The sequence below is a fragment of the Nylanderia fulva genome, unplaced genomic scaffold (genome assembly GCF_048542155.1).
Source record: "Nylanderia fulva isolate GAGA-0341 unplaced genomic scaffold, ASM4854215v1 Scaffold3, whole genome shotgun sequence".
Taxonomy (NCBI): domain Eukaryota; kingdom Metazoa; phylum Arthropoda; class Insecta; order Hymenoptera; family Formicidae; genus Nylanderia; species Nylanderia fulva.
This window is the reverse complement of record NW_028190368.1, coordinates 2,872,339-2,882,503: the sequence shown is the minus strand read 5'-3', so window position 1 is coordinate 2,882,503 and position 10,165 is coordinate 2,872,339. Positions and strand designations below refer to the sequence as shown.

The window sequence follows — 10,165 nt, the reverse complement described above, 5'->3', positions numbered from 1 at the left end:
CGCAAAAAGCGCGCATGCGCGTTCGCAAAGGAATGCGGCGCGTATTTCTCTACATCTTTGCGCAATATTTTCTTATAATAATTATCCATCAAAAATGAATTAACGAATCCATGTAGCGAGATATTACTGTACAAAACATATTTATTTAATAATTTATAGAGATGCACACACATACACAGTGTACAATGTACAAGCTCTAGTATTCTTGCGATGCCGCTACTCGGCAAATTGTGCCTTTCTCTATATGTTTATATACAATCACATCGTTTTCTTTTTTTTCAACCTTTAGAAACCGGATGATGTTTCTGACGATCTTTCCAGAACTTTGAACTTTCAAACGTAACTTATCAAAGTTATAATATATTCTAGAAGTCTAAAGAAACTGAGATTAGTTTCGGCTATCTGAATCAGAGCCGAAAAATCGATTTGCCGGTTTCTGAAGGTTTTAATATATAACGTCAGATAAAACAACATTATTTTACTACAAGCGACGAGCGTCGCGCATTTCGCTCAACACAACGCGTTATCAAATGACGAATTTCTAGAAAATATATCGAATAATAATCTCTCTCTTTTCCAATGGCAAACCGGTGTTGAGAGAAACTCGAGACGCGATTAGAATATGTACGGCGCATAAACATACAAAGTTAAAAAGGCCCGACACACTATTCCGACCCGATTTACTTTTTCCTTTTATATTATTATTTTAATTTTATCTAATACAAAGCTTGCGCAATATGTTGTGTGTGTTCAAATTCTGTCAAAAATATTCTATATATACACAAATGGATATGCGTATGTAGAAAAGAAATATATCTTCTCACAAAATGAGGATCTGCGGTTTTGTTTCGTCGTAAAATGTCTTTGCTCTTCAGCATTTTTTGCACTTTAGGAGAAAAGATTATGGGCACATTCGCCGAAAGAATGAAGGCCCAGAATCCATACACAATGCGGTGGTAATTAAATATTTACAAAGAAAGACTTGTACACATATCACCGCATATTAGAAATACAGATTTCCTTTTCCCTTAAGATATCGCAATGTTTCCCCCAATGTGTTATGTGTCACACTTAAACATTATCAAACGTGCTACTAAAGATCTTGTGCTCTCTAAGAATAAAGATTTAAGAATTCAGATTTTAAGCTAAACATAATTCGGTATGACAAAGATCCCGATCACATGACAGAAACAATCTTCGATTCATTATGACAGCATCCGCATTATTTTATCGATATCTCGATATTCATAACGGAATGTCGCTATTACTAATAGTGTGATCGAGTAATATAACATAGCGGCGTATCATTCTGCTTTTACAATAATCGAAATTATCTTATTAAAACTCGGCATAAACGTTTTGCAGAGTTAAACATAGAAATAAATACTACGATAGTTAAGATGGAAATATATCTAGAAATTGTACAAATGTAGGGGCAGATTTTGCGTGATCTTTAGTATATCTCGAATGTATAGAAAGATTAATCTTGCATATCTATGTGCGATCTATATTGTAGCCTCAAAGGTGGGTCCCGGAACCTCCATCTCGTCACATAAACAAATTTCAATGTATGGTCCTTACCTAATAACTCGTTATTGCACAAAATATCGATCTATCGAAAAAGATAGGCAAATTAATAAAAATAATAACAATAATAATATGTTATCCAATTTATCAAAATATACTTACATCCCTATATTTTTCCATACCACTCAAAACCTTCTTTGCGATAAACTTTTTCATATGTGTTATTGTAGCCTGAGCCGAACATCTGATAAATCTTCTTTTCAAAGTCTTCAAACTAGCATTCATACATTCCAAACATACGTTAACCTGCAATTTTGACAAATTAATTCAAGTTTTAATTAAATATTCTATCTTGTAAAAATGCGCACTGATGTTGTAACTACCTGTTCATCGGTACGATGATAATCCGATTCTGCATGTGCGTCTGCATTGGCCCTTTCTTCTTCAACTTCACCAGCATTAGGTAAAATGTCTTTGGGACAAGCCAAACCTCTGGCTCTGTAAAATTCTCTCTCCCTTTTGATTTCATCTGAAATAAAGGCATAAATTTCTATTAATATCTGGAAAGAAATATATACTTCTTACACAGACGCAAATCAAAATTTAAAATAAGATTCGTACTCTCTTGAAGATCAGGAACTAATTTGTAGACGATATCCTGCATAGTTCTGTCAAAGCTGATATATTGAAGCGGATGCGACTGATGTATGACAATTTGACATGTCGGACAGGTATGTTTCTCTTCCAGATGCTTCACCAAGCAACTCTTGCAGAATGTATGTAAACATTCCGTGACAGTGGTAGCATCTATCAAATATCCGCGACATATTTTGCATGTTATGTGACTGTTTAAGGTTTTTAGTTTTATCCTTCTCTCCATGGCACCGATAATCACCATTTAATTGGAAAGAGATGTGATCTGTGTAATGAGAAATTGTTCAGTTGCATCAACAAACGCGAACAACGAAAATGACGGAGGTTATCGATGAATATAAATATAATCAAAAATTCAAGGAGATGATTGTGAATTTCTGTTGTTTTCGATTAATATTCCAAAGGGCGTGCGGATATGATTCAGCGATCCGAAAGTGGGTTATCGGGAAGTCTAACCTCAATCTCGAACGTGATTACACGGTAATCCTGTGTTCCAGCTTCACTCGTCGCAAAGTTCCGCGTGGAGGGTGTTCCGCGTATCCCGTGGCATCTCGTTTCTCGGATAAGCGACCTGCGGAACTCAAAATTTCACTAAAAATTTCGTTTAAAAACAACTTAGTATGTAAACGCGATTATACGACAACAAAACGGACTGAAACTGACTAATCGTGGCAAGTGGCGCGCCAGCCGGCAGCGACTCGAACTACAAAAGAGGGCTGAGATTTAAAAAGAGGAGGAAAGACATTTGGAGATATAAAATGCATATAGATTATAGATGTAGAGGATACTATATATAAAATGATTATACTGCTCCAAATTAATCAAGCAAATTAAAAGTCTATTCAAAAATTTCTACGTCAGTTTTTCCCATGTAAATTATTCCTATCAAAATTTTGATTGCAAAATATCAAAAATATTTTCTATCAAAATAAATTGAACTTTATAATTATTGTACTTTCAAGCATCTTTAATAAATAGACTCGTAATTTTGATTTCACTTACATAAATATTGATATTTATTAATATATCGGGAGAATTGTATTTTTATAATTTTTTTCAAGAAAATTTGAAAAGCACAATTTTATTTTTATTTGGGTACAGACCGATCGATTTATTAGAGATGAAAGTGTCACATTTTTGTGTGCGATTCTTTTACACAATCTATACATACATATACGTTCTACCTTAGATATAAACACTAATTTCTACCTCCTAAATACTGAATAACAAGTATTAATTAATGTTTAAATAAACGCCGATATGTACAATTCGCGGATTAAAACTATTTTTTGTTCTTCCTTTTATTGAATTATTGTCACTTTTTACAAAAAAGGTCGCTCTTAATAAAGGACTTATCTTAAAATTACGTAAAAAAAGATCTTGAAAATATATATGTATATATATATGTAATATATACATACGTATATACATATATGTGCTCTTGAGAGAGACACTGATGTATGAGAAATAAATTATCTATCCGCTAAGCATCTTTCCTATTTATACATATTTATCGATATTAATATAAGCAATCGATACAGCTAAGGTTTACAGCGATACTTTGGATTCTTTTTTCTAAACGATGCATATTTCCTCAATACAAAGTTTATATTGCTTGTTAGATTTAATCTCCTATGTTTGTATCTTTAGATTGATTTTCTTTTTACAAAATTTACCACAGAACACATTGTCCGCGATATACAAAAATTCACGATTGATGATCGTTGTCCACTAAACTAGTCACGTAGAAACACTAAAGATCTATCGACTACTATGATACAGAAAAACGTACAATTTCCACAGTTGACTAGTTACAAAAACACAATATCATGCCCACATTTGATATCTAATTGTGTGATCTCTGTAATACAGACGAATATCCGTGTATCGTCATCATAAACTTTCCATTTATATGTCCGATAACACCCTTGTAAGGCACTGATTCACATGGCACAATTATAAGATATATATCTCTACAAATATCTATAAATCTATATAAATATAAGATCTATAGATATAGCTGTACACTGTAAAACAATATATAAAATTACGTAAATATTGTAAATAATAAATGTAAAATTGCACGTGAAATAATGAAAATGTACACAGTGTAATTTTACACTTATTTATGTAATTTTACATATTTTGATGTAATATATTGCATATTTTTTTACAGTGTAGACGATATACGAATTCGCTTTGTATTAGCGCTTAAAAGACAGTCTCCTCTTAATTTTCGCAGAATGCTCTCGACTTTGTTCCTTTTTTGTCTTAATGCTAAACGTACCGTAACATATGTATCAATCCTCATAGAAAAATAGTAAATGTAGGATGTTCAATCTCGTATGTATACGCGCGCGTTTGTATCTACTGATATTGTTGATGTACGCTTTTGTTCCGCTCTCCGTTTCCTTAATTCTACGTACAGATACATAGATCAATACTGATTTATATTATTTGGCGTGTTCACTTATTTCAGTCGATTATACTTTGCGTATGATCTCTCACGTTCGCACTCTTCTTGTCTCTTTATTTTCATTGTCACATTTGATCCACTCTCACCACTTTATTCGTGAATCGTTCGAATTATCTCGTCTAAGTAAGCGATGTCCGAGTGACATTTCCCGCGACGAATATACGATTCACAGTAGATATGGAAATTTTTCTTCGCCATCTTCTTCCGCTTCGCTGGACTCTTGGCTGGATGGAGGTGTGGTCAATTGCGGCAGACCGAGATCCAGATATTCCTGATATTGAAGATACATGTGAAATCAAGACTCTACTACTATTATAAAATGCTAATACTTGTTTATAGACATGCAAATCATATAGACATTGTTATTCACCTCGTTCGCTGTTATCGTTAATATTCTATCGAGATCCTCGACCAATTCGACAAACGTCGGCCTTTCGTTTGGCTGATAACTCCAACAATCTCTCATGAGCATATATCTACAGTAACGAACCGGAGAATAAATTCTCAGAATTGAATCGTATACATAAAGTGTATTATACAGTCATGTGAAGAAGGCACGTCTTACATTTCGATCGAGCAGCAGGGCGGCTTCTCCATTCGATGGCCAGTTCGAAGTAACTGGAATAGTTTTTCGACCGACGGTACGGACGGGTAAGGTGTGCCACCCAGTGTCATGATCTCCCACAACAGAATCCCGTACGACCATCTGCGAAATCATAATAGAAAATATTAGAATATGAAGATGTTTTAAATAATTAAATAAAAATAATTATAAAGAAACTTTAATTGAAGAGATGCACGAATTATTATTTTATTAGACACTTACACGTCGGATTGAGTGGTGTAAACACGGTGGAACAGGGCCTCCGGTGCCATCCATTTCACCGGCAATCGTCCGTCCGTCGTCTTCCTGTAGTAGTCGTGGCAGTGAATGTCTCTGGCAAGACCAAAATCAGCAATCTTCAGCACGTATTCATCACTGACGAGGACGTTCCTGGCAGCCAAGTCCCTGTGTATACACCTCCGACTAGCCAGGTACTCCATTCCGCGAGCTACTTGATAAGCGAATGAGACCAGATCTTTTTGCGTGAGGGTCTTTCGTTCCTTCGATTCCTGTCCGATAGCGGGCTCGTATCCCGAAGTAGGTCTGTGGTCTCGGAGGAAGTCCCGCAAATTGCCATGCGGGGCAAACTCTACCACAACATACAGGGGACCGTTCTGAGTACAAGCACCCAGCAAATTAATGATGTTTACGTGCTTGCCGATCATCTTCATCATCTCCATCTCGGAGACCAAATCCATCATCTCAGTGTCTGTGTGACCCTCTATATAAAAATATAAAATAAATAAATATGTATACATAGAAATATATGAATAAATTATATATATATATATATATATAATAATAATATAGATAAAACACATTTTATCTTACAAATTTATTTTTCCGAATTAGTTTCCAATTTGCTTACCTTTCAACATTTTTACCGCCACGACGCTAGGTATTCCGGACTTGCCGGTATTTGTCTCGGCTCTGACGACCTTGCCAAAGGCTCCTTCGCCGAGAGTGTTCCCCAGCGTGAAGTACTCTCTCGACAATTCCCATGCGCTGTCCAAAGGTAGCTCGTACTCGGACACATTGTCGCTGTTGTTGTCCTCGGCGATGACGGTGGACTTTTGCTTCTCGATCTTCACCACCGGCATCAGCAACTCCTCCTCGATCGCATTCTGCGCATTCACCAATTTCTGTTTCTCCACGATCACCTTCTTCGTCCACTGCGTCACGACTGCCGCGCGCGCTGTTTCTATCGCGAGCAGCTTCTTCATCTTCTCGCGTTTCAATCGATGAAAGATGTATATCACCACAACGACTCCCACGGCGAAGAACAAGCACAGAATAGCCGCCAGAACGTTCACAAGGATCTGCGGCCTCGCAGTTAACGGTACTCTTTGCTCGTCCAGCGCTAAGTAAGTTTTACAAGATCATTGTAATATAAATTTAAAGATATAAGATCATTGTAATTTATCATCTAAATGTAAGTATTTAAATAATCTTGAAACCAAATTCGATTACTCACTTTCGACGACACGTAGGTAAGCGCTACTAAACGTTTCCCCTAAAGTGTTTTGGGCGATACACGTGTACCATCCCTCATCTTTCTCAGTGACGTTGTAAAATTTTAATTCCTCAGGATTCGGCGTCTCCATTCCAGCCTACGTCGAACAAAATTTCGCTATTAATATCGCTTTTTAAACCAGAACGTGCAACAATGTTTACACACATAACATATTTGCACATATGTTTAACATAAATTCATAAATGTTTTCTTTAGTGAACATTAGAAAAGCACTGAGCCATATATATACAGTTATAAAAATTGGAAGCGATTGAAAGCGAGAATCGAGAGAAAGCGATAGAAAATTTGCATGCAAGCTTGCGCCCACCTTGACCTCCACCCGCAAGCTCTGATTGGTCATGTTGAGGGTGTCGAGAGAAGTATGGTAACCATGATACCATTCGAGATGACGATGAGCACCGGAGAGCACCTGGCAGTTCATACTAGCGTTGCCTCCAATAAGCACTGTGCTATTTCGTGGCGCCCTCGTCAAGATCGGTCGATGCATGACTGTCTCTATAGAGAAAAAGAAACCCAACCACCGTTTTAACCAATGTTTAAAACGAGTTAGACGTACACGTAAGGAAAGACGAAAAAAATATACATATAGAGACATTCAGCTGTATGCGTTTAAATTTACCTTGATTTTTTTTGCGTATATACATATATAGAGAGAATAATAGAACGTGTAAAGTAATTAATGTAGAAAATAGTGTAGAAAAGAGTAGACAAATATTTGTAAACCACAACCCTGTTTAAAGTAAATGATTAATTTTGTATTTTAAATACATTAAATTTTTCTTTTAGCTTTATATGTATAAAATATACATATGACAGTAAAGAAATATAAAGACCCATAAACCTGTAGACCCTTGTAACTATAATAAAAAAGATTTTTCCTAGACACCTAGTTTTCACCTAAAGTTTCATTCTTTACAATTAGAACGGAAAGTTTTCTTCGCATCAGATCTGGAAACATTTTCTAATCCTCCAGAGTTTTTCGAAGAACAGGTAATTAATTGACCCTACACCACTGGCAGTTAGCACGACAATATACTATTACGTCGATGAAATAAAGTCTCGGAGAAAAAATAAGACGCGATACAGAAGACCAGGACCCTCCACCATCACCGCGTTAAATGGCGGCTGTACCTGGAGCAGAGTCCCTTTAGGCGTGTCCTCTTGATCACCCGGATACTCGGCGACCTTAACCCATTGTATATACGGTTCTAGATCGGAAACGATGGGACACCTGAAGGTCACAGTACTGTTGACCAGAGCGGTCACGTTCTTCGGAAAGTCCTCGTTGATGTACGGCTTATGCGGGAAACGCTCTGCGGTATCGTTAGCAGATTCTCAGCGTTCGAGTCGAGCGTTTACATAATAAAGGTTCATGATCGCGTTGCGGGCAAGCTCGCCTGCGCCTCGCGGCATAGAAAGCAGAGAGGATTAAAGGATATAGGCATCTCTCAGACTCACCGATTATATCGACTTTGAAGGTATGGTTGATGCATCCGAGATGATTGCATACGATGCACGTGTAATTCCCGCTGTCCTTGGTAACGAGATCCTCCAGCCTCAAAGTCCACTTGGTTCTGATCGCGGTGCCCAAGTCCCGCCTGGGTTCCTCGTTGTTCTTCAACCACGTGATGTTTGGCCTGGGATTGCCCGTGCTCGGACATCTCAATCGCATCGTACTGCCGGCGGGCTTCACCACCGACGCGTGCATCTCGTCGGTCTTGTTGAACACGGGCGGGCTCTCCGGTACCGTGTTGTTGTGCTCGCCCTCCGTGTCACTTTCGCCCTTCTCGTCCTGATCCGCGTCCATCTTCTCGCTGTCCAGGTGTAACGATCGCGTTTCAGGCAAGTCTGCGGAGGAAAAATCACATGTAAGTTACAGGGACGAATAAAATATGTATAGAAAACATGAAATAACTAATAAAAGAATACTAATGCATTATATATAATTTTGTCATATATTTAACATTTACAATAAGCGGATAAACTTACTTCTGGTTTCCATCTCGAGATCGTTGCTCTCTTCTTCCGGTCTGAGCACACTCATCACACCGCTAGTTTCCTCGGCCTCGTTCTGAAAACCGTCGTCGTTCTGAAGAGGCTCGATGCGAACGGTCACGTTTCTCCACTCGACGGTCTCGTTCGACTCTAGCCTACAACCGTAGACGCCTGAGTCGTTCACGTCGACATATTTAAACTTCACAGACTGCCTCATCATGCGTATCCTCGCGGTAAACCGCAACGCTTCGTCGTCCTTGTACCATTCTATCTGGACCCCGGGATTTCGCTGGCAACGCAGCAAAAGCTTCTCGCCCACGGGTATCGCAACATCGGAATTAATTGCATCTGCAACGTAAATAATATGCATACTATATTATGCGAATATACCGATGATGGCGTTCAATCTATCCTTTGGGTATGTTGCGCGCAATATGATGACGCTATAATAACGAAGGCGAAGAAAACGCGCGCGTTTTTATTCCGTCACGGATTGCTCTGCCTTTCTTCGGACACGGTTTCCGCGAGGCAAAACGCGCAATTTCCGCCTGGAATCATAATTCTATACCGATCCGGTACGATCGTCATTGATGCCGAGTGATCCTTGCTTCCTCTATGGAAGGCATAAAGTGCTTGTGGCGAGAAGTAACATAATTTCTCGGAAACAAATGCGAAATTGCTCGCGAGAGATGAATAAAATAAATTTAAATTTAGTTGTCAGTTCTCTCTCTCTCTAAATCAACGGCAAACGTTAAGCTTTTCGTATCGATTCGCGCCGGCGAGACGCGACGATCTATAATAATCGCCGCCGCGAGAGCTTGCGGAAGTCGGAGAGAAGCGTATTTGCGCCGCCGAGACGAGGCTTGGCTCGGCTCGAGTCTACTACCGTGATATTCCGTCTCATCAGTTTGATCAAGGAAACTCGTTTTCCTGGGCGGCTCATTCATGAGGCTGACCGGCCGGAGTATCGCCATTTGGCAGACAGCCAGAAGTGAATCGCGACACACTGTCCCTTCCGACGTTCCATCTGGAGTCTTTTTGCCTCTTCGCGTCCCCAGAATGCGTCGCGCACTAAATTTAGAAAGCCATCATCCCCCGCGACCTCTCGTCGACGCTCCCTCCTCGTGTGTGAATCGCCCTACGATTACGACCACTAATAGTATCTACTACGAAGCGCGTCTTCATCTGGACTTCGTCTTCACGAGAGTGTCGCGCTCCATAACTCCAAGAATGATTCCCGACATTTTAGTTGATAAACAGCCCAAGTTTGTTTAAGTATATATAATTAATAGAAATTTATTTTTATTCTATAATAACACTCGAGCTATTCCCTCTCTTCTTTTTTCTTCTATTTGACAGATACACTTCCTGCGAG

At 38.7% G+C, this 10,165-nt stretch overlaps 2 protein-coding genes across 3 annotated transcripts in view; both read right to left on the bottom strand.

The window, feature by feature from the left end:
* Positions 1–123: 123 nt before the first annotated feature.
* Positions 124–2,854, bottom strand: l(3)73Ah (polycomb group ring finger 3-like lethal (3) 73Ah). The gene is made up of 5 exons (XM_029299898.2): positions 2,638–2,854; positions 2,149–2,446; positions 1,911–2,056; positions 1,690–1,833; positions 124–1,612 (listed from the first exon to the last, which is right to left on the bottom strand). The coding sequence occupies exons 2-5, from the start codon at positions 2,423–2,425 to the stop codon at positions 1,481–1,483; spliced, it is 699 nt and encodes a 232-aa protein (XP_029155731.1). The 5' UTR covers positions 2,426–2,446; positions 2,638–2,854; the 3' UTR covers positions 124–1,480.
* Positions 2,855–3,246: 392 nt separating this feature from the next.
* Positions 3,247–10,165, bottom strand: part of LOC114928588 (fibroblast growth factor receptor homolog 1) — a 40,635-nt gene continuing 33,716 nt past the window's right edge. Inside the window, exons 3-11 of one of the 2 annotated variants that reach the window (XM_029299842.2) lie at positions 8,785–9,138; positions 8,254–8,643; positions 7,103–7,290; positions 6,736–6,871; positions 6,130–6,621; positions 5,484–5,982; positions 5,223–5,363; positions 5,028–5,133; positions 3,247–4,928 (exon numbers count right to left, since the gene is read on the bottom strand). In XM_029299842.2, the coding sequence (XP_029155675.2) occupies positions 4,824–4,928; positions 5,028–5,133; positions 5,223–5,363; positions 5,484–5,982; positions 6,130–6,621; positions 6,736–6,871; positions 7,103–7,290; positions 8,254–8,643; positions 8,785–9,138 (2,411 nt within the window). In that variant the 3' untranslated portion in view covers positions 3,247–4,823. Of the gene's footprint in view, positions 4,929–5,027; positions 5,134–5,222; positions 5,364–5,483; positions 5,983–6,129; positions 6,622–6,735; positions 6,872–7,102; positions 7,291–7,926; positions 8,109–8,253; positions 8,644–8,784; positions 9,139–10,165 lie in introns of both variants that reach the window. The other variant, XM_085484251.1, reaches the window with a different exon arrangement.